The sequence below is a fragment of the Corythoichthys intestinalis genome, chromosome 18 (genome assembly GCF_030265065.1).
Source record: "Corythoichthys intestinalis isolate RoL2023-P3 chromosome 18, ASM3026506v1, whole genome shotgun sequence".
NCBI lineage: Eukaryota > Metazoa > Chordata > Actinopteri > Syngnathiformes > Syngnathidae > Corythoichthys > Corythoichthys intestinalis.
In genome coordinates this window covers 14,491,918-14,517,668 of record NC_080412.1, presented here as the reverse complement: position 1 = coordinate 14,517,668, position 25,751 = coordinate 14,491,918, and the positions used below count along the sequence as shown (strand labels likewise).

General features: G+C 38.2%; 1 protein-coding gene across 3 annotated transcripts; it reads right to left on the bottom strand.

Moving 5' to 3' along the window:
- Nucleotides 1-6,760: 6,760 nt before the first annotated feature.
- LOC130907069 (protocadherin alpha-C2-like) lies at nt 6,761-24,419 on the bottom strand. 3 transcript variants are annotated; one of them, XM_057821926.1, is made up of 3 exons: nt 21,805-24,419; nt 12,014-12,050; nt 6,761-11,437 (listed from the first exon to the last, which is right to left on the bottom strand). In XM_057821926.1, the coding sequence occupies exons 1-2, from the start codon at nt 24,223-24,225 to the stop codon at nt 12,039-12,041; spliced, it is 2,433 nt and encodes an 810-aa protein (XP_057677909.1). In that variant the 5' UTR covers nt 24,226-24,419; the 3' UTR covers nt 6,761-11,437; nt 12,014-12,038. The 3 variants fall into 3 exon arrangements, with proteins under 3 accessions (XP_057677909.1, XP_057677910.1, XP_057677908.1); XM_057821927.1 differs by having other exon boundaries at nt 6,761-11,434; XM_057821925.1 differs by lacking the exon at nt 12,014-12,050.
- Nucleotides 24,420-25,751: the final 1,332 nt, after the last annotated feature.

Here is a 25,751-nt window from a genome sequence, read left to right as displayed (position 1 = left end):
ATGATGCTATTTTTTTCCCCCTTCAAATAGCCACACGAAAACTAAATTCGAGGGAACATGTCACTACCTGGACACATACTGCTGATTGGCTCCAATTTGACCTTTTAGGAGCTAAAAGATGCACTGAAAATTAACTACCGTAATTTTCTGACTATAAACCGCTACTTTTTTCCCTCATTTTGAATACTGCGATTTATAGTCCAGTGCGGCTTATTTGTTGATTTAGTTGGGTTAATCAGTAACACTTTGACAGTGGCGTCATAAGGCTGCCATACGACCGTCATAATCATGACATGACACTATCATGGGCATTAATGAATGCTTAGGACAGATGTCATTTAATGTCATTGGCAAATTATGTCACTAACGCCATTTATGCCCAGCTCGGATCTTTTACATCTGTTCAAAAGTGAGATAAATTGCTGGATGACACAAAATGACATCTGTAAGAAGCTTTCATTAATGCTCATGGCAGTGTCATGTCATAAGTATGGTGGTCTTATTACAGTCTTATGGCACTACTGTCAAATAAAGTGTTACCAAATACCATAACTAGCAATTAATGAAACAACTGGAACAGTAACTGAAGAAATAATTAGCACAGAATATGAATCTGTAGCGCAGCATTGCATGCTAGGAGGTATGTTGGACGACAACAGCAGGTGGCATCAGAGGTTGACTGTCTCCCCCAAGGGAGCAGTGATGGTCAAATGAAGCTTTTTGAACCAATTAAGCTTTCCAGCCAATTGGTTCAAAGCTTCATGTTGGTTCATTTTGTCTTACGACAGTCTTATGATGCCGCTGTCAAAGTGTTACTGGCTAATATCTTTTTTTATAAATATAATACACTGAGGACAGCTGCGGCTTATACTCCAGTGCATCTTATCTATGAACAAATGTTGTTTTCGTGTCAAATTTGGTGGGTGGTGGCTTATAGTCAGGTGCACCTTATAATCCAAAAATTACGGTATTTCACTGCCTTTTATGGTGATAAGAAGTTGAATCACGTGGCTCTTAAAAGGTAAATTAAAACTCTTCAAATGAGTTTAGCACTGGTAGATTTCCAATCCTTTTGAGGTGGGGGAGTGGCTCGGCCAGACCTCCCACTTCAAATAGATTGCCTGTTCAGCCAAGTCAATGGCAGCCAATGAGTTAAATGAATGTTATTTTATTGAAATGTTGTATAATGTGTAACTTTTCTCGGGCATGCAGGCGGTGTGGACCCAAACATAGGGAAATGCATGGAGGTGAGGCGCAAGGCGTGGTGCGAAAATGTTTTAATTGAAGCCAACAAAAGCAAAGTAAAAACAAAACGACAACGGGATTCAAAAACTCTAAGGCAAACAAAACTGAGCTCAAACAACTTGATATGGAACTCAAACACAGCAGGATGAGGGCACAGGAACATGAGAGACTCAAATGCTGACATGGACAATGTCGCAACAAGGGCTGAACTAAAATAGGGAGCTTATACTGTACATATATATGGACAAGGGGTAACAGGACAATGAGGCACAGGTGGGTGATGCGAGAGGGGGCAGATTGGTGGATATACAAGAAGCAGGCACAACAAGTGAAATCAATGGGTAATCACATGGACAAGACACACTAGGGCACAGATTCAAACTATAACCTTGACCATAATGTTTTTTTATTTTTTGCATGAAGGCAGAATGTGTCAAAAATATGTACAGTAAATGTTATTCAAGTCAGTGCGGATTTAGAACGTGCACAACATTGTTGCATTACTACTGCTTGCAATGCAGGGTTTGTGAAGATAACATGTTGACATTTCTTTGTGAGGAATGTACATCAAATTTAGGGCAGTGATCACAACTGGCACTGCAACACGCACCAAACTGCTGTTGTCATGGAAACACAATGTTCTGATCTTATGCAACGAATCCCAAAATGATTTCTATAAGCAGCAGAGAAAGCTTAACAAAACACCTTTGAACAGAGAAGACTATACTGAGAGCTATTTTAACAACTGGTGGAGATTGCCATTTTTAGAGGAACACTGTCCTACTTTAAGTGACGTGTATTTGATGAGGCTCTAAATGTCATTTTACTGAAATTACTGGCTGATTATGACCAATTTTACAGGGCAAGTGACGGTTTTGGTCATTCTAAAAAAATATTCCACAAAGGCCCAGCGAGCTTGGCGTCATGTAAGCCACAATATTACATACATGACCCAAAGTGTGATGTCTACATATGTGAATGCCAAGTCTTAATTATAATTACATTATTATTTTTTTTTAGATACCATGAGGGAGATCTCATGTTCTCACTCACTTTGTTATTTTTCTTCTTGAGAATACTAACTAAAATTGGTACCGTAATTTCCGGAATATAACGCGCACTTTTTTTCCCCTCAAAATCAACTTGTAAAATCATGGTGCGCATTATAAACGGGTACATGGATGGAGACAGAAATATATACATATATATATATATATATATATATATATATAAACCGCTTTTTTTTGTTATTGACACGGCCACGTTGTGTTGAAGAAATGTATGCGGCGATCCGTTGCCGACCATTACGGTACGTGACGTCACCATTATGTTTCGGTGATTCACTCTGATCGGCCGAATGATTTCGTCTGTGTTAAATTCTGCTTTTTTCACTCTTCATAAAGCACAGAATTTATTTTCTTGAACTCATTTGAGTCAGCTTTTATTGCAGCTCCGCAACCCGGACCATAACAAACGTAACAACACAGACTTCTTGTGTGTAAACTATATCTGTGTCAACTATATCTGTCTCTCGGGAAACTCAAACCCACATAATATTAGTTCCTATTGTTACAGTCGTGTCGACAGCGATGAGCTCTCTCGGCTTTCCGACTTAAGTTCTCACTTTCATTTTACCGTATCAATCCATGGAAGAAACATTTATTCATCACGATGAAGCGAGCAAGTTATACAGCAGCCTTTAAAAGAAAAGTCACATCTGTTTTGTTTTCTCCTAGATTCTGGTAAGTTTGAGAAGTTGTCAAATCATATTATTATCGTAAATATTGTTAATTTATAGTAATGTTTCGAACTACCAATATGCTATGCTTGTGCTGTGTTTCACCAGTTAGTAAAATGACTTTTCTGTATCTCTACACGAGCTCTGTTTTCTTGTATTCTTCTATTTATTGGTGCTAAAATTACGGTGCGCGTTATAAACGGGTACAATAATTTTTCCTAAATTTTGCAAGTAAATTTGGGGTGCGCATTATACACGGGTGCGCCTTATATTCGGGAAATTACAGTACTCCTCTGTTATTAAAGGACGGATCCGAATGGAATTTTGTAGGTATGTTCTTTTGATGTACACACATCGATCATCTGAGCTCTTTTTCTATTTTTTTTTGTTTGTTTCAGGGCTGGCTAATTATATTAATCAATTGCAGATGTGTTCATTTGACCCTCCCGGTCAAAATGAATTGGACATCTAGCACAATCAATGGCAGCCATTGAGTTAAAAAGGTAGCGACCCAAAAACCTGACACAACAACATGGCAGATGTTGTCTTTGGAGCTCCAGCATTTCATATGACATTTCTTTTTGCAGATGCGCTAACACATTTGTATTCCTGTCTCGCTCTGTGCGCGTTTCCAAATCGGAGTGACAATCTGTTCATATCGGTTGCTGCAGCATAGCAGTGACTGACTTATCTCTTGATAGAGGCCGCCCTCAAAAGAAGAATAGGGACAAAAAAAAAAAACCTACATTCTCCTTTAGGCCAAGGTCCACATCAGAGGGCTGAAGTTAACTGAATTGCTCTTTGCTGTCTCTGTGATGGTGGAAACCGAGGCTCTAGGTAATAAGACTCATGACCCCATTGTACATGACTTTCATCTATCTTCCCTGCTGTTCTGATGACCCTCTACAATTGGGTCAAATGTACCAATGCTGCTTTTCACTTTATTGTGGGGAACTGATTCACTTGGAAACGTTAAAAAAAATGCATACCATGCAAGGTTCTCTTTTGGATTTTGCCCCTAACAACCTTTTTTATTCTTATATAAAAAAGATCAATCAATGCACACAAAACTTGTCAGACAGAGCTTTTTTGGGGAAAAAACAAAACAAAACAAAAAAACATCCAAGTATTCTAAAAAGAGTACAGTCTGTTTTGCTGTGAGAAAACGTTTTCAAACTGCTGCAAGAATCTTTAATAATATTACCTTGTCTTTACCTAGTATTCATCTGTTATATAACATGTATATTAATAGCAGGTGTCTCCATTAAATATAAAAGCGCCAGACTCTTGCTGACACAGCGGGGTGAATCACAAACACCCTGATCCTTGACACGCTAGGTGTTTATTAAGTACAGACAGATGGCGCCAGAGAGCAAGTTTCCCAAAGAAACCCAAAGACTCAAATGCAGTTGCCATCAGCATCCCTAGGCAAGACGTTTGTCTGTAGAAACCGTAGACAGTTATAAATGTTATTGTATTTTTATATTATGTCACGTTAATAGGTGCAATTCTATCCTAATCATATCCATGCTGTCTTTTAACTCTTTCAGTGCCATTGAAAGATAATAGATGTCCAATTATGTGGCTCCTCTCATCCTTCTGCTATGAATTTCAATGAAATTGTCACTAGTAAGCATCCAATCTATTTGAACTGGGAGGTCTGACAGTGGCTGAATATTCGTTCATTCACTGCAGCCCTCCCAGTTCAAATGGATTGGACACGTATCGCCGTCAGTGGCAGCCAAGGAGTTAATAGTTACAGTATGGGAAGGAAAAAAAACTTGGCAAATCAACACAATCTACTCAAAATCCTTTAAACCGCTTGTTTCCAAATCTGAAAATCCACATTTTATAATAACCTAATCCACAGAAGGAGGAAAAAAAAAACATGGTGAAAGCGATACTAAAGCCAAGTCGATGGCAAGTTTCAATGCGTAACATTGTTAGTAGTGCTTTTGTGATAGCCTTTTAACAACCTACTGAGTAAATATTTATTTAAAAAACTGCTAGTAACTGTTTGCATTAATGCAAATTTGATAAATGTTTCATCATATATACATCATACAGCATACACGCAATTTTTCAATACGGGGAGAACAAAGGCAAGACGAGGCATATGTAATTGTATTGAAAAATTCAACAAAAGGTAATCCAAAGTGCTTCACATCACATTAAAATACAAAAACTGAAATAAAATGATACATAAAATAAATCAGTAAGTCACGGTTGAAAATACAATTAAAAAACTGGAAATAGAAATAATAGCAGCTTTTCTTGCTGGCCCATTTCATGACTGCCCCGTCAAACAAAAGTAAAGTACAACATCATATTATACAGTACTATGAAAATTCCAGTTGGATTAGCAGTTCGATCAGCACATACAGTATGTAGTCTCATGCAGAGTCATTTGAGGACTACAAGGTTGGCATGCCAAACAAAGTCGGTGTCCTGGCTCCTCGCAGCTGGGTTACAAAGTCAGTCCAGCTCTAGTTTAGAAAATGAGGACAATATGGGTAGAAAGTACTGCTGAGGCTTGGAAAACATACAGGACTGTCTCAAAAAATTAGAATATTGTGTATTCTAATTTTCTGAGACAGTCCAGTATATACAGTGGGGCAAATACGTATTTAGTCAACTACTAATTGTGCAAGTTCTCCCACTTGAAAATATTAGCGAGGCCTGTAATTGCCAACATGGGTAAACCTCAAGCATGAGAGACAGAATGTGAAAAAAAAAACCCAGAAAATCACATTGTTTGATTTTTAAAGAATATATTTGCAAATCATGGTGGAAAATAGGTATTTGGTCAATACCAAAAGTTCATCTCAGTACTTTGTTATGTACCCTTTGTTGGCAATAACGGAGGCCAAACATTTTCTGTAACTCTTCACAAGTTTTTCACACACTGTTGCTGGTATTTTGGCCCATTCCCCAATGCAGATCTCCTTTAGAGCAGTGATGTTTTGGGGCTGTCGTTGGGCAACACGGACTTTCAACTCCCTCCACAGATTTTCTAAGGGTTTGAGATCTGGAGACTGGCACCCCCGCAGCCTTGTGAAATGATCCGGGTTAGTTATGTGTGATTTTTCGCTTCGAAGACTTTGAAACATCACTCGGTTCAGTTTAGCATGTCGGCTAGCTGTCACGCCTCTTGATTTGTTTACATTCTCCGAAGCCGGTGCAGGGAAATGACAAAAGCTCGACTAACTACGGTGGCATAAAATATCATTCAGGAGGTGCGATAGTAAAGGTGAAGTCGACAGTTTTGACCATTCTGGAGTAATTTTGCCATATCGTACTGAATAAATGCATTTTTATTATTTCATATTCCATTTAGCACAAGACTGCTATTTGTCATAACCATACCATTTATTTAGCTTTTGGGGAAAAGTACTTGGATAGGGTTAGGCTAACCGGCAAATTAAAAGACTAATTTCTCGTCATCTGCGCTTTGACAAATTGTTGTATATAGTCAAATCATCTCAAAATATGATTGTAATTCACATAATAATGCTATTTAAGACTTTTTTCCTTCTGTCGTACAAACGTTAAAGAGCATTCTAGACAATAATACAGTCTGAAAAAACATTTATTTGTAATTCTGCGAGTTGTTGTGGAATCTTTCTCTTTTTTTTGCTTTCTAAGAATGAACACAATTTAACAGAAACTGGGTCAGAATGTGTGCGTGTGAGTTCATGGAGAGAACGCACGTCTTTGACATCCGACAAGCCGTTTTGATAACTTGAGATCTTAACCCCCAGAAGCACAACAAAGAGACGGATTTAAAAAACTTTATTCAAATGATCATGATCAAGCAGAACATTAAAGCCAAATAAGCAACATCAAACCCTGAAAATTAACTCATTGGCTGGCATTGACAACACTAGACGTCCACTAGACGTCTACTAATGATAAATTCGTACAAATTTCTAATTTACTTTTTAGGGGACATATAATTGGACGTCTATCATTGTCAATGGCATTGAAAGAGTTAATTGGACTTGAAAAGAAAGCAAGACCACACTCTTCCGCGTGGTCCGGATGGAAATTTAGCACATTTGATGGAACTCTCAAGTATACTGTACATTTGGACTGGTGATGAAATCCAAAATTCACAAATGAGAAGTCATGACAATACCATGAACTTTCAGAAGATATCAAAAAGACTACTTTATTTAAGAAAAAACACACGTGTATAAAGTGTTTCAATTTACAGTTAATGCATCTAGTGGTTCTGAAAAAACAAAAGACTGACTTGTAAATGTCTACACTGTGTAAGCAACATATTGTGTGTGTTTATTTATCGGAACCGTAATTTTGCAATGGATTTAGTTGGATCAAAAGATAAATATTCTAAAACTTTTCTTTGGCAAATTATATTTTGTTTTTTTGTGTTTAAATCACAGCATTTTTTCATGTGCTTATGATGCACAGTGACACTAGCTTAAAGAGGCATTTTCAAACTTTTTGCAAGATATTTTTCCAAAATCTTGTGAGATCTTGCTGATACTGCTCATAATTCTTGAAGTCATCAATAGTTATACACAGTACCTTTTTTTTTTTTACACAAGAATACTAAAGGCACACTTAATCAGAAGTGCAATTACTGTAGACACTTTCAGAAATGACTGCTTTAAAATTTTGATTGCACGTACTGTATCACTGCAATAGATCTCTAGTTGTCTAATGTAACATATGCAAAAATAACAAACATCAGGCTTTGCTGAGTTCTGGAAATATAATCTTCTTCATTCAATTTTTTGATTTAATTTGCTTCATGTAATGTGCATATTTTAAAACCTTGCAATACTGTTTTGTTCAGCAGTGCACTTGAGCACTGCAGTTTGAACCACATTCTCTTCCTCTTATGGTGGATATTTATCAACAAGCACCAAAATACAGTAAGTTGCTTTACAAGCCCCTTGTTAGTGAGAAATTAAAGTCATGTGCCTTGCCGGAGTGCAAAGGCGCTAAGTCGGACTCAAAAGGACAGCATCTTTAAAACTACAGAATACCAAAACATCAAATCCACTAAGCTACACATATATGCAACACAAAATGCCCTTGAAAACCCCCACAGAAGCAGCATTAAAAGTTAAGACACGAATGATCAATGAAACAAAAAAGAATAAACCTTGCATGGATTTAAGTCCAATTACGAAATGAATAAATTTCAGTACTTTACATGAATTGATAGATTCATTTTTGAAATTTTATATATCAATATATTTTTTCTGATGGATTTTAACTCAGTGGATGCCATTGACGGTGATAGACGTTCAGTCCACTCTGACTTGGTAGGGGTGAATGATTCTTGCCTCCCGGGCAGAACGGACGTCTGTCAACGTCAATGGCGCTGACACATGACCATTGAATGTCAGCCATCCAAGTTGAAATGGCAGTGAATGAGTTAGTATGTTTTTAGATTGTATTTTTATTGCCAGTTTTGTCAGTTTATATTATTGGCAGAAAAAAAATGAACAGCCATTTTTAAGCAGTGCTATGGTTCAATATGGTTGAATATACAATCCAGTTTTCACCTCATTTTTCTCATGTCATATTTCCTGAAATGTAATGTTACGTTTGAGGGCTTCTTATTTTCTATCCCCCCTCACATTCAAAGTATTTCTAAAACAAATGAATATTATGGCATGTAATCTGTCGCCAAAATACAGAATAATACTAAAACATAAATAAAACAAATTTCCATCTAACACTCAAAGCTTTCACAAAAACCCCAATACTGTAATACCTTTTCCATCCTGTAGTCTTTCTTTTTTTCTTTTCTTTTTAAGTAGAACATGAAAGAACGTCAATTAATGAGAATGATCCTTATTCGGCAAAAGCTCCACATATAAAACAGTCAACATGTCATTTTAAAAAGGAAACCACATAGCATTTAGGTGAATGAATGAGATACCCGATTCGATTCTGTATTATCAGTCCACTGGAAGAATCATATTCACCTTGACTCTTATTGATGAACCATTTATAGGACAAGTAACTATTTTCTGGTAATAAATAAATGAATAAATAAATAAACAGAATACAAACTGAAATACATTCTGTTTTGGCCTCCAATAAAGAAGTTATTTTTCTTTAAACTCATTTGGTTGTATTTAACTTGACAGACCCTTTAATTGCTAACTTTGCAATTAATTAATAAACCACAATAGATTTAGCAATACATTACTATGATTTTATGTTTTTTATTTTTATTTGTCTATTTATCTTTTTAACCTGAAACCAAATATTGTAAGAGATTGAAATGAGGCAAATCAACACAAAAAATTAGACTAAAAGGATTAACGCATTGACTGCTTATGCAATTACCGTAAATTTCGGACTATAAACCGCTACTTTTTCCCCTCATTTTTAATCCTGCGTTTTATAATCCAGTGCGGTTTATTTGTTAATTTATTTGGGTTAATTGGTAACACTTTATTTGACAGCGGCGTCATAAGACTGTCATGACATGACACTATCATGGGCATTACTGAATGCTTATAACAGATGACAATAAGTGTCATCCGGCAAATTATGTCACTAACTCCATTTATGTTCGACTCGGATCTTTTACATCTTTCCAAAAGTGAGATAATATTCCGGATAACACTAATAGACATGTGTTATAAGCATTCATTAATGCTCATAACAGTGTCATTTCATAATTATGATTGTCTAATGACTGTCAAATAAAGTGTTATCAAATACCATAACTAGCAATTAATGAAACGACTGGAACAGTAACTGAAGAAATAATTAGCACAGAACATGAATTTTGATTGTTAGTTACATCTTTAGCGCTGCAATGCATGCTAGGAGGCATGTTGGACAACAACAGTGTTGAAACCAGGTGGCAGCAGAGGTTTACTGTCTCTCCCAAGGGATCAGTAGCCACGTTTACATGCTGACTTTTATTCATACCGATTCAAATCATTCCGAATCGAAATTTCACATCAGCTGTTTACATGTCACTTCATCTATTCCGATCCAGCGTTTACATGTAACTGCCTTTATTCCGAAAGGACGTTTGACAACTGCCATCTGACATGCGCAGATTAATCAAAACAAAGCGTCACGTTGCAAAACATGGAGATCGATCGATAGATCAGCTGCTGTTTTAACTTTTCGAGTGGAAACAAAACTTCAGAATGATACGCCGTTCATTTAAAAAGTTGTGTGGGTGCGCTGTGCGTGTGCTTGGAAGCCATGTTGCAAGTGACGTTACTTACGTCACCAAGTGACGTCACCACGTCAGTACGGAGCATGCGCAGAAAGAACGCAACCAGACACCATTCCGCTTCCCTGTTTACATGATATAATTTTACTTCTAATCGGTTTGGGAAAAGGAATATTCCACCCCTGTGAATCAGAATGAAATTCCATTTGGTTTGGGCCTGTTCGTGCCGAATGAGGTGTTTATATGGAACACATTTATTCGGTTTGAACAAATATTCCGATTGTAATTGGAATATTTGGCTCCATGTAAACGTGGCAAGTGATGTCCAAATTAAGCTTTTTGAAGCAATGTAGCTTTGCAGCCAATTGGTTCAAAGCTTCATGGTGGTTCATTTGGTCTCATGACAGTCGTATGATGCCGCTGTCATATAATGTGTTACTGCTAATATCTTTTGGTGTAAATATCCCATAATACAATGAGGACAACTGCGGCTTATAGTCCAGTGCGACTTATCTATGCACAAATGTCGTTTTCGAGTCAAATTTGGTGGGTGACGGGTTATCGTGAGTTGTGCCTTATAGTCCGCAATTTACGGTACTCATAATTAATCGCAATATCCTAGCAATAGATTAATAGGATTAAAAAAACAACAACTTTAGAACCAAGCTTTTAACACATTTTCTTGAGTCAAATCAACAACAATAAATAATATAAAATTGGTGAACTTATTGGCTGCCATTGACAGCGCACTCCATTTTGACCAGGAGGGGCGAATCAACCCTCATTTGCCCTTCCCAGTCAAAACGGATTGGACGTCTAGCGCCGTCAATGGCAGCCAATGAGTTAAACGAGTGCCCTATAAAGGGTTAAGCGTGTTTTGTACACGCCACTACTGTATTCTTTCTGACACTAGAGAGAGAAGAGCAATAGAACATTTTGAGTTGCACTGAAAGGAAAACGACTAGATTTATGTTTAGAGGAATAAAATTTTTCAACTGTTCAAATTGGACAAATTTTAGAACCATGCAGATTCATGCTGAAAATAGAAGGTCTGAATGAATCTGAATGAATCGGTTGTTTCTTTACTTTCCTAAATAGATTAATAAAGTTTACAGTATCTATCTACCTATCTAGTTAATGACACTATTTGGAGGACTGAAGGATAGAAGAGTCATCTTGCAGGGACTGAAGGAAAGTTTTACATCTGCTTATGAGTCAATGACTGCCAAGAAGAGATGATTAGATCACGGCAGTTCTCCTCTGGTTGCCTGCTGAGAGACAGAACGCAGAATTAGTTCTGACACGAACATGCTGAAGATTACAGAAAGTCCTCACTCATGCAATAGTGGATCGTGACTGGTTACTGCCACCATCATTCAAATGTAACGGTGGCAAAACTAACAGTGCTAACAGAGCAACAACTTGTATCATTTGAATTAAAAATGGACACAAAATCATCAAGCAGGGCTCAAAATTGTGGACAAAGCATGCATAAGCAGGCATCATCATGTGAATTTTGGCAATTACGTTGGTTGGCCAGAATTTAGGATGACCAGATGTGCACAACAGGACTCTGACCAGCAGCCAATTTCATTCTAATCTGTGCTAAACCGATAGCTTTCCTTGCTTGAAAGCTGGGCCAATTTGAATGCAACATTTAAAATGGTGAAAGCACTGTGTTGGACCCATGTGGACAATCATGGGAAATGTTTACCACACAATTTTCGAACAAATACACAAAATGAAGTGAAAATTTTAATTTAATATGTTCATGCCAAAAAGAAACATGTTGTAAAAATGTTGAAACAAATAATTATTCTAAGGCATGTAGACAGCAACCAGCATACCTCCACATGTAGAATGGACTTCGTTTCATTTTGAGTACTTAAGAACAGAGAGAGAGAGACAAATTGCACAATGAGTATGAATGTCGAACACAATGCACAAGTATGAATACTGTCATCATCCATTGACTACAGTTATTTGCTTGACTTCATGTTTGAGCTGTCTATTGCTGTACTTTAGTCAGTAGTTTGTCAAAGTGAAATCTTAAATGGAAAGACAACACCTTTATCATGTCCATCTCAGCGGAGAGAATCTTGTTTAATAGGTAGACCCCCCCCCACACACACTGAATTTTATTTTTATGATGTTCAATAGCGGAGTGTCCCACTTTATTCACCCTTCCCCGTGCTATCATTAATACCCATTATTACAGGTACGCTGACATCACAAAATGACTGCGCCCATAAGCTGTATCATTTTCTATGGTTAAACATTATTTTCTCCATGAATAGACATCTGAAAAACTTGACATTTGCATACGTAAATACTGAGCAACTATCTTTTATATGAATGCTTTCCATACTAGGTGTTGTCTTGCGCTTTAAAATTCCACTCTATGACTGATTGAGTATAATTCACCCTTTTCATCACTCTAGAATAGAATGGTGAAAAGTATCAAAAAGTATCGAAGTATCAATACTGAAATGTGTCCGGATAACATATTTGATTGCAAAAGTATCGCTGCTCAGCCAATCTAAACAGTTTGGTTAATTTTATGACTTTATTTTATCCAGCTAATATTTAAGTGCAGTTTTACGGCTGCAGCTATCGATTATTTAAGTAGTCGATTAATCTATCAATTAGCAGTGTTGTTAATCTTACTTTAAAAAAGTAAATAATTACAGTTACAAATTACTTCTCCCAAAAAGTAATTGCGTTAGTAACTCAGTTACCTCAACGTAAGAGTAATTAGTTACTCGACAAAGTAACTGACGTTACTTTTCATGGTCTACACGTTATTACATGATCCATTCTATATCGTCATTCACATCAAATATGTTTATAGTACTGTATTGGCCCGAACATAAGACGGTGTTTTTTGTAGGGCTGTCAAACGATTAAAAATTTTAATCGAGTTAATCACAGCTTAAAAAATAATTAATCAGAATTAATCGCAATTCAAACCATCTATAAAATATGCCATATTTTTCTGTAAATAATTGTTGGAATGGAAAGACACAAGACAGATATATATATATACATTCAACATACTGTACTTGAGTACTGTATTTGTTTATTATAACAATAAATCAACAAGATGGCATTAACATTATTAACATTCTGTTAAAGTGATCCATGGATAGAAAGACTTGTAGTTCTTAAAAGATAAATGTTAGTACAAGTTCTAGAAATTTTATATTAAAACCCCTCTTAATGTTTTCGTTTTAATAAAGTTTGTAAAATTTTCAATCAAAAAATAAACTAGTAGTTCGCCATTGTTGATGTCAATAATAATTATGGTGCTGAAACCCATAAAATCAGTCGCACCCAAGCGCCAGCAAAGGGTCGCAAAACACCAAAAAAACACAAGTAACAAGTGGAAATGACACTTTGCTGTCATTTTAATCTGTTGGGCCATGTTCGTTAAATGCGTCAAATATTTTAACGTGATTGATTTAAAAAATTAATTAACGCCCGTTAATGCGATAATTTTGAAAGCCCGTTTTTTGCATTGAAAAATGACTGAAAAAGGGGAAGTCGTCTTATATTCGGGGTCTAGACATTATACCCATTCACGACGCTAGATGGCGCCAGATATCATTGAAGCGAATGCTGAACTTGAGGAGTAATGTTCTGTCATGACAATCTCATCTACTCTCAAGTTTAACCAGTTTACATTATTTTATTGCAATATTTTTCCTTATTCAGATTTTTTTCAAGACTACAGTTACAGTTAGACCTCACTTTAATGGTAAATGCAGTTATTGCAATTTTGTTGTTTTATCACAATAGATTGGTTTATTTACATTTCAAAAACCAGAAGCCATTCATTTACGAATGTGATCGCACTTTAGATTACATATTTGAATGTTCAGATATTAAGATTTGAATGAGGAAAAATAACCTGTTTTTTCTCTCAAATATATTGTTACAATCATTTGCTTCAGATGTACTGTAATTATTTTCTGTATAAAAATCAATTTGGCGTTCAAAAAGTCTAAATTCAAACTTGAGTCTTGAAAAAGAGATCATCTTATAATCAGGGCCGTCTTATATTCGGGGCGAATACGGTAAGTGATTGAATTCAACTGTCTTTTTTATTCCAAAAAAAAAATAGGTCACATTTTTAAATAATTCACCTATATAAGAGTGTAAAGGTATACAAACTTTAATTTTCAAATGCTGGGAGAAAAAAGCCTTTGTTGTACTGAACTGTGACTTGTGTGAACCGTCACACCCCTAATATATATAAATATATTTTTTAATACGCAGGTGAGGCTTGAATCTTTTCCCTCTACTATCTTTGCTCTAGTTGTTTTGATTCAAGAAAAGTTTAGGGCAAGTGACTATTTTTGGTATTAAAAAAACAACAACAAATTACAATAGGGCCTTCGCACGCTTAGTGCTCGGGCCCTAATTATTATTATATTGTAGCATCTACAAGGACAACACCCACTCGGTGATGATACTGCATCTGAACAGGAAAATAGTACATTATTTTCAATTAATTGTACCCACCTGAATGCCACGAACTGTATGTAAAAACTTTCCTGAGCGTTTAACATGACGCTGCTAATGCTAGCGAGAGCGCGAATGTTATGTTAACGCACCGAGCCACCTAGCATTGCGTTTGCAACGGCGTCACAACCCCCTTCCCCTCTGCTCTCCCCATGTCTCTCAGACATTTCTCACGTCATTCAACCAACATAATAACATTGACTTCATTACCTATTGACCTGACACTTCGTCATTCTTTGCGTTACGCCTTACCATAGGGGCCGAGCTTGAAGCTTCATTTAGTAATAGTCAACTGAAGACGGCACACGGTCATGTCAAAGCTGGGTTTAAGCTTGGATTTTTGATTGGCGTCATTCTTCGACATATATACGTAAAATAGATGCGTAACTACCTGGTTTTTAGCTCTTTTAACAACAAATTGAGACAGTTTTACGTCCATATCTATAAAGAATTCAGTGATTTGAGAAAACGTTCTTTGCTGTGGACTTGTTGTAAGGCGATGCCACAGTGAACTTAGAGGAGCCGCACTTTCGCCATATTTACGTAAAATACATGCGACCTACACGTTTTTTTTGCTTTTAACCAAGAATCGAGACTGTTTTACGTCCATATCTAGAAAGAATTCAGGGATTTAAGCATTTATTCACAAGAATTTCAACGTAAAAAGCTCTTTGCTGTGGACTTGTTGTAAGGCGGCGCCACAGTGAACCTAAAGACACATTCACCATATTTACGTAAAATACATGCTACCTGCACGCTTTCTTTCGCTTTTAACCAAGAGTCGAGACTGTTTTACGTCCATATCTATAAAATATTTAGGGATTTAAGCATTTATTCATAAAAAGTTCAACGTAAAAACCTCATTGTTTTGCTACAGTGGCCATGTTGGATTTTGTATCTCTAGATTTTATTTTAGACATTTCTGCGTCCATATTAGAAAACAATCTGCTTTTATTTGTTATATTTTATGTAATATTGCAACATAACAACTTTCAGTGAAACACCATGGTCCTACACCAACTCCTAGGCCGACAGCAATAAGCAGATCTTCGTCTACTTTGACCCCGTGCACCTTTGGAAGAACATCTGCAGCAGCTTCCACAACAACGACTGTATGGTGCGGCCCAGGTGTCCTGGGGCTGAAGTAAGTGGCCAGCATTATTCACTTTATTAAAAAGATAAATCAAACCACCTATCTTTCTAAAACAAACAATGTTTTTTAGGAGCCTGAGAGGATGAGGACAGCCCGATTCTCGAGCCGGAAGGTGCTGGCTAGGTGGGAAAACTACAAGTCTGTCAAGGCCGGCTACAAGTTGACCCAGAAGGTGCTGGCTCGCGCTTCGATCGAGAAGCAGCGCGTCGGGCTCATCATGGCGGTCGTCAACCCCCAAACGGCCGTACGGGCAAGGAGGAACATAGGGACACACAGGGCCGACATCCTGGAGATGTTACAGAGGCCAAGGGAGACCTGGAGACGGGCCGGGCGGTCCTCAAGCGGCCATCTCTCCCCATGGCCCATATGGCGCCCTTTGGAATGTCGCTGTGGGACTCCCTGATGTGCACCTGTGTGTAATCAAGTCTCCGTATAAATGCACCTGCTCTGTGATAGTCTCAGGGTTCTGTTTAAAGTGCAGAGAGCATTATGAAAACCAAGGAACACACCAGGCAGGTCCGAGATACTGTTGTGGAGAAGTTTAAAGCCGGATTTGGATACAAAAAGATTTCCCAAGCTTTAAACATCTCAAGGAGCACTGTGCAAGCCATCATATTGAAGTGGAAGGAGCATCAGACCACTGCAAATCTACCAAGACCCGGCCGTCCTTCCAAACGTTCTTCTCAAACAAGGAGAAAACTGATCAGAGATGCAGCCAAGAGGCCCATGATCACTCTGGATGAACTGCAGAGATCTACAGCTGAGGTGGGAGAGTCTGTCCATAGGAAAACAATCAGTCGTACACTCCACAAATCTGGCCTTTATGGAAGAGTGGCAAGAAGAAAGCCATTTCTCAAAGATATCCATAAAAAGTCTCATTTAAAGTTTGCCACAAGCCACCTGGTAGACACACCAAACATGTGGAAGAAGGTGCTCTGGTCAGATGAAACCAAAATTGAACTTTTTGGCCACAATGCAAAACGATATGTTTGGCGTAAAAGCAACACAGCTCATCACCCTGAACACACCATCCCCACTGTCAAACATGGTGGTGGCAGCATCATGGTTTGGGCCTGCTTTTCTTCAGCAGGGACAGGGAAGATGGTTAAAATTGACGGGAAGATGGATGCAGCCAAATACAGGAACATTCTGGAAGAAAACCTGTTGGTATCTGCACAAGACCTGAGACTGGGACGGAGATTTATCTTCCAACAGGACAATGATCCAAAACATAAAGCCAAATCTACAATGGAATGGTTCAAAAATAAACGTATCCAGGTGTTAGAATGGCCAAGTCAAAGTCCAGACCTGAATCCAATCGAGAATCTGTGGAAAGAGCTGACGACTGCTGTTCACAAACACTCTCCATTCAACCTCACTGAGCTCGAGCTGTTTTGCAAGGAAGAATGGGCAAGAATGTCAGTCTCTCGATGTGCAAAACTGATAGAAACATACCCCAAGCGACTTGCAGCTGTAATTGGAGCAAAAGGTGGCGCTACAAAGTATTAACGCAAGGGGGCCGAATAATATTGCACGCCCCACTTTTCAGTTTTTTATTTGTTAAAAAAGTTTAACTTATCCAATAAATTTTGTTCCACTTCATGATTGTGTCCCACTTGTTGTTGATTCTTGACCAAAAATTAAAATTTTATATCTTCATGTTTGAAGCCTGAAATGTGGCGAAAGGTTGCAATGTTCAAGGGGGCCGAATACTTTTGCAAGGCACTGTAATCCATTAATTGTTGCAGCACTACCCAACATTACCCCTATACACTGTTCTAATTGGTGACATTTGTTTTAGTCATTTATTTATTTGTTTTTCATTACCACAAGCCTAAATTTGTTCATTTTAGGTGAATTTAAAATTTGCACAATTCTTGACAGTATTGGTAATCAAGGATATTTTTCCACTTTCTTTGTTAATTAAAAATATGACATTTATTTGCTTGTTTATTTTTTAATTTATTCATGCAGTATTGAAAACCGTATTGATTTTTTCATTTTTAGCATTGATATCGTTTTGAAAATTTGCTGCGATTAAGGTCGCAAGACATTCAATCTAGGCCTGCACAATATATCGTTTGAGCATGGGCAATCAATCTAGGCCTGCACAATATATCGTTTGAGCATGGGCAACAGTCCCATCACAGGACGTGCAATTTTTATGTTTTTTTTTTTTTTTCTTCTTCATAAAAGCAGAAAGTGCAGAGACATGGCCTCCTGGATGCCTTTTATCGGAGTTGAGTAGAGCCAAAAAGTTGCACTCAAGTAAGAGTAGCGTTACTTCAAAATAATATTACTCCAGTAAAAGTCATCATCCAAAAAATGTACTCAAGTAGAAATAAAAAATGTATTTGGTGAAAAGAATATTCAAGTCAAGAGTAACACTGTGAGTACCTGCTTACAGAGTTTTATTTATTTATTTATTCCTTTTTTAATGTTATTTTTTTTCTCAGCACATACACCAAACAACTTAAATTTTTACGGTGTTTTAAAACCAACGTGATTGAACAAGCTGGCGTGACAGAAGATCGGCAAGCTTGAGTCTGATTGGTATCATGGAGTCATGTGATTATTGTTACGACATCTCATTGTGAAACTGGTGGAGATACTGTTGGCATCTCTGACCAAAATAAAGTCAATATGTAAAATAAAGAGGAAAGATGTAATGACTGTAGTGTAGCTCAAAGTAACCGAGTAAGAGTAGCGTTTCTTGTTCATGAATCTACTCAAGTAAAAGTCAAAAGTACATTTTTCTATAAAAGTTAGTCAAGTAAATGTAACTGAGTAAATGTAACGCTTTATTAACCACTTCTCCCTTTTATATACAGCAATCTTCATCATTCACAAATTAACCCCCTTAGCCTGGAATAAGTGGTATTATATGAATTCAATGTGGTCATTGTGAGTCAACCAAAGTATCTGTCCAAATTATTCTAGATTTAATATCACAATATATATCGCAAACTAAGGTGGCCGAGAAGGGTCAGGCGAAATGCAAAGTCCAAACACTTTGCAAATAGAAAAAAAGCACGAACCCCATTTGCAAACGCTTTGCAAAAGAAAAAAAAAGCACGAATGCAAAGTGCCACATCACGATCTCCAATTCCTAAAGCCCGATTGCAAATTGGCAAAAGCACGAACCCCAATTGCTACAACACGACAGCAAAAGGCTCGCAGCACAACAACAGAATAACGCAACACAACAGCAAAATCCCAGAGCACAACGGCAAGAGGATGGACCAAAAGTAAAAAAAAAAAAAAAAAAAAAAAAAGGACGTCACTTTGAGTATTGCTATATGTGCTTTGTGACCATATGCAGCAAAACTAACAACTAACTTGATCAAAACTCAAACAAATTCGAGTCCATTGTGAAGTAAATTGGGGGGCTTGAGATATTAATTTCGAGTGATGACGTCACTCTAAGCCCCTCATTTAATCCAAAATAGTCCCGAAGTGTTGCCATTCGTTTGTGCTACGTTCGTGCTAGTTGTTAGGATACGACTTTGTTATCGAGAGAGTTGGTACGCTCCATTAGTCGCGGGAGCTAAACGAGTGACGTTCCCACATGAAATTAATATCTCAATAGAAGCACAATACTGTATCTACAAAACCTAGCTGACCTCAAATTTACCTATAAAAGAATTGAAAATATCTTTAAAACGAAAGCAGCACAAACAAGACTTATACAGTAAAAACGATTGAAATGGTGGGTGGTGGGGTGATCACGGAAGTCCGTAGAGATCGTCACAAAGCACATATAGCAATATACAAAGTGTCTTTTAACTTCCGGGTCATCCTCTTGCCGTCGTGCTGCGTGATTTTGCTGTTGTGTTGCGTGATTTTGCTGTTGTGCTACGAGCCTTTTGTATTCGTGCTGCGAGCTATTTGCTGTCGTGTTGTGGCAATTGGGGTTCGTGCTTTTGCCAATTTGCAATCATGCTTTAGGAATTGGGGAACGTGTTGTGGCAGCTGCGTTCTTGCCTTTTTCTTTTGCAAAGCAATTGGGGTTCGTGATTTTTTCTGTTTGCAAAAGTGTTTGGACTTTACATTTCGCCTGACACCTCTCGGCCACCGTAGCAAACCATCAAAAAGTCGCAATGTCCATTTTTTCTAATACCGTTCAGCCCTAATTCAATCCATTTGAAGTGGGATGACTGGCATTAGTTAATTCGCTGCCTGCCATCCTCCCACTTCAAATGGATTGGACGTCTACTAATGATAAACTAGTAATCAACTAATTTCAATTCACAGCAGAAGGATGATTAGACGCCACATGATTGGACGTATATTATCGTCTATGGCGCTTTCGTTTTCAGAAAGTTGTGACGTTTGACCTTAGAAGTTCCACTGTACGTATGAATGAAGTGCTTCTAATTGGCGAGACTCCCTGTGTGATACAACTTGTCCTTGAAGAGTAGGGCTTTCTGTCTGCTCCCTTTGATGTATTTCCGCTCTACCACCACCCACGAATGTGATATGCATCTGGGATAGATGACCTACATACTACATTAGACATTGAACAGTGGAATATTTTGCATGGTTTTGTGTGTGCGCGTGTGTGCGAACTGCGGGAGTGCTGTATTTGTTTGACCTAATTATTCAATGTGATTGCTTGTTGGCTCTTTCGCTACTCTAATGATGAAAAGCATCACCAGGACCAGCAAGTGGTCTGGCGTGCACATGCGTGGACATCCCATTTTGGGCCATGTAGGACACAATATTAACGTTTGCTATAGAAGTGATGTCCACATACTGTATGTGGACCCCAGCTCTCTATTATAATTATATCCTGTATATTCTTTAGGGCTGGGCACTGATTACCATTTTATTCGCATGAGATTTATTGCGATCAATTGCATTGTGTATAGTAATGCATTGAAAAGTAGTAATTAACACAAATGTGTTTTCAATGTATTGCCACCTCAATTAAATACTAACCCTTCACCTGGCCTAGTCAAAATCATGATTACTTGACTAATCGATTAGCAAATGAATCTTAATCTATTTTGATCATCAATAAACCGTTTAGAGACATTGTTGACTGCCGTGCAACCCCTCTTTATATGTATATATATAAATATATATACATTAGGGCTGCAGCTATCGGTCATTTTAGTAGTCAATTAATCGATGAACTAATTAGTTTGAATAATCGAGTAATCGGATAAGGAAAAAAATACCTGACCTCAGCCTCAAAAGGTATTAAAAAAAATGAATAAATGAGGATATATGTACAACAAAAGAACAATTGGCTAACTTACAAAGCAAATGTCCGCGAGCTTAAATGCTATAAAATGCTAACATTTTTTATTTTTATTTTTACAGTGCTCTTAACAAATAGTTAAAACACATATTCCCATAAAAAAGGCTAAATATACCATTAAACTAAATTACAAATGCATTTAAAAAAACATTAGCTCAAACAAAAACTTAGCTTATGTTGGGTCTTAACAGGGAGCAGCTGGATTCAGCCATGTGAAATGAGGCAGACTAGAGGGCAGTGTATCCACACTTATCAATAAAACTAAATGCAAACACTTTCAAAACAAACCATTACGCCACTTTAATTAAACGAATACTCGAATCAGCAAAATTTAATTCGAATATTTTTTTCTAATCGAATACTCGAGTTAATCGAATAATCGTTTCAGCACTAATATATATACAGTATATACAGTATATATATATATATATATATACATATACTGTATATATAATTTCATTTAAAAACTGATAAAACAGTAAATTTTTTCCTATTTCTGAAATATGTCCATTTAACATAAATTGTATTGGAGTGAAACCCAAAGTCAATACACATGATTTACTTGTGCGGGCCACACAAAACAATGCGTCAGGCGGCACCTGGCCCCCAGCCCCCAGCCCCCAGCCCCCAGTTTGACACCACTGTTGTAGATGATTATGTGACATTTGACTGTAAAATTCTGTCTTTCTACATACCTCTAGTGTGGATGCTCTGGACTCAGTGGTCTCACTCGGCCCTATGCTCCTGGGTATACTGGAGACAAAGTAGCCGGCTCCTTTGGGTATTATGGGCTGTCTCACAACCACTTTGCCTTTCCTGGTCTCTGCGAGAAACAGACTGTACCAGTAGGCATCGCTGGAGATCAAGGTGGAGTCTGCGATAGTGGAACTCCTCTGGCTGATCACGCTATTCCTGCTGATCACGCTGTTCCGATTGGGCGGGGGAATCTTTATGGCCTTCGGCTTGGGTTTTTGACACTTTAGCACAATGATTACCAAAATGGTAATAAGCAGCAGGAAGGAAACAGCCCCTAAACCAATGACTAAATACAAGTTCAGGTCTGTGAAGACATCGTACTCTAGCGGCAACTCTGTGGTTTCGGAAAATGCCATGGAGTGCTCCACGGTGGATATCTTAATGGTGACGGTGGTGGAGAGAGCCGGGTTACCGTTGTCTTTTGCGACTATGACGAGACGTTGATGGCGAGGGTCCCTGTAGCTGAACATTCTGGTCGTCCGGATCTCGCCGTTGTATTGATCGAGGCTGAAGAGGCTGGTGTCGCTGATTTGCAGGAGTTGATATGTGACCCTGCCGTTCTGCTCAGAGTCCGCATCGATGGCAATCACTTTGGCCACTAAATGGCCTTTATCTGTAGACCGTGGGATCACCTGCTCTATGACGGAACCTTGGGCCCGCCACGGTGATACTATGACAGGGGTGTTGTCATTTTGGTCCATAATGATAATATGAACCGTAACGTTGCTACTCAGCGGGGGGACACCGGAATCCCTTGCCTCAATATGGAAAAGGTACTCCCTCTCTCGCTCAAAATCAAAGGTCTTCAAGGCGTATAGGTCACCATTTTCCGGATTGATGGAAAAAAGCATCGACATGGACGTGTTTGCGATATCTTTCTCCATGATGAAATAGACTAAGTATTGGTTCTCATTCAAATCTGGGTCAAACGCACTAAGAGATGTCAGTAACGCTCCCGGCAGATTATTCTCCATAACATGAATGGTGTAAAAGGACTGAGGGAAAGTGGGAGCATTGTCATTGATATCATGAATCTCTAAAGTGAAGGTCTCGCTTTCAGTCAACGGCGGCGTCCCTTTGTCTGCCACATTCAGTGTTATTTCATATTTGCTCTTCACCTCTCTGTCCAGCGGCTTTGAAACCAAAAGCTTCAAGTAACCCTCTGAGGATTGATTGAGGATGAAGGGTAGGTTTTCCTGCTGACTTAAATTCAGCTCCACTTCCCCGTTGACTCCAGAGTCCCTGTCACCAACGCTGACCACAGCAATCAGCGTCCCCACGGCGGTATTTTCGGCAACTGCACTTTTCAGAGATTTGATGGTCAGCTCAGGGTAGTTGTCATTCAAATCCGTGACAGACACCATTACTTTGCAGTGTCCTAACAATGGCGTCGTGCCTTCGTCCTGAGCCTGGATGTGCATCTCGAAATTTTGATTCTCCTCAAAATCAATAGCCCCCTTAACTTTGATCTCGCCTGAATTTCTGTCGAGCGTGAAGAGCTCCTGCGTCTTCTCGGAAGTGTAAAGCGTATAAGAATATAATAACTGTGCATTTGTGCCTTCATCCAAATCTGTTGCATTTAAGGTCATGACAACAGTCCCTGCACCTGAATTCTCTGGAACGGTGACTTCAAAGACGGGTTGACTGAACAGGGGGGCGTTGTCATTGATGTCGAGGACATTGATGATAATGCTGGCGGTGCCGGATCTAGGAGGTACCCCGCCGTCCACAGCAGTTAAAATCAGATTATGGATCGCATCTGTCTCCCGGTCCAAATTGCCGTTAAGAACCAAGTCCACGTATTTTGAGCCATCGCTGCCAGTTTGAATGTCAATGCTAAAATATTTACTCTCGCTTAGGTAGTACGTCTTGATCGTATTGGCGCCGACATCTGCATCTACAGCGTTTGTTAATGAGAACCTCTCACCCGGAGGGGTTGCCTCGGAAACGTCCAAATAAATGGTCTTCCTCCGGAACACGGGCGCGTTGTCATTAATGTCCATGATTTCCAGCTCAATGTTAAAAATACGAATGGGATTTTCTAATATGACATCCATTTTTAGAAAGCACGAACCTGTTTTAGTCATGCAGATGCTTTCCCTGTCAATCTTCTCTCGGATGATGAGCTCTCCCGTTTCTTTGTTAATGTCAAGGTAATTTTTGCTGTGAATGACATCCAGCTTTGCTTTCCGTTCCACCATGCTTCGAACATCTAGACCCAAATCGGTGGCGAGGTTTGCAACAAAGGAACCCTCTTCCATCTCCTCTGGAATAGAGTAGCGAGTGATTGAAAGAGCAGGACCCCACAATGCACTGACCGTAAAAGCGGCGATCAGCAGTCCTGTCCGTAGATGCGCCATCACGCCGTCTTTTTCAATGGAGCAGTCGAGTAAACGCCTCCTTTAATGTTCAAGCGGTTTTGCCGTGAAGAAGCACCGGTGTCATTCTTGGCTTCACGCGTGGGAGCTTCTCAGCTGCAGCGAGCGGTCCGCGTACACGCAACACGGCGGATTTCGACAGGGGCGTGTGCAGCGTTTGTGGAGGCTGGCCTCGAGTGGCTCAGCTCACAGAAAGGCACTGCGCTGCGGTAAGGAGGGGGTTGTCGGGGCCATCAGATAACCATTTTATACCAGCAAATGAATCGGAAATAGGCCGAACATTGGAAAATTTGATTTAAAAAATGTAAACTTGTACCAATCTCTCCAACCCTCAAAACCAGTAATAAGTAAAAAATGAGATTTACCACCTTTGGTTTTCCATTTTATTAAGAGCTGCAACTTTTGCATATTTTCAAAATAAAAAAAAAAAAAAAAAAAAAAACAACACCATCAAATGCCCCGACATACACACAAACACACGCACACACAACTTCCAGTTAGTAAATTTAAGTTTTCGTGGTAAGAAAAGCAATCATTTGTTCGTCACTGTGAATGTTGCATGAGCATGGATGGCTTTTGAGAGGTTCTGATACGTGTGCCTCTAATTGACTGTGTTTTAGCGCCATCTAGTGAGAAATTTAAAAGTTACAGGAACGTCCTGAGATGACTAGTATAAATGACATTTACATATAAGACAGTTACTCAAAGTGTTTAAATATGCAAATATGCGAATATGTTAGACCCCTGGTTATGGGGAAAGTATACCCACGCACACTTTCCATACAGATCCACATTGTCAATCGGAGACAATATATTAAATACTATGACAAACAACCTAATTTAGAGTCTTTTAACACTAGAATGCCCAGCAGAGGCCAATTTGGCCTTTTCCAATGGGACATCCTCATGATCCAGAATTCCCTGGGACTTCTAGTGGGCCATAACCTGAGTGTATTTCAGTTTTTTTTTTTTTTTTTAAATTCATTTTGATTGCATTAATTATGTTTTTCTTAAATTATAATTACTATAAATGCAAATTTTTCTATTTTCTATAACCTATTGACATGTCAAGGGAAACGGGGCCAATTCGTAGGGGGCCTATTTTCAAAAACTTCAAATTAAAATTAATTTCAAAACCAAAGCTGCTACGGACCTAAAACCAAAACAGGCACCTACCTTACCCATATATGACTCTCCATGGGCAGTGGCATAAAAAAAAAAAAAAAAAAAAAAAAAAAAAAGATTTCAAAGTCGTTCCCTCATAAAATCCAGATTAATTATTTTTTATATAAGTATAATAAAACTTAAAATGGCTATAAAATTCTCAGATTTTACACTAGATATATTATGATATTATACTATATATTATATATATATTATAATATTTAACATATCATAAAAGATTATACCCAAAATACCAACTTATTTTTCTTTTATTTTCTGCATGTTTTCAACAGCTAATAAATCACTCAATTTTTACATCAGAAACTTAATACTTGAGGAAAGCA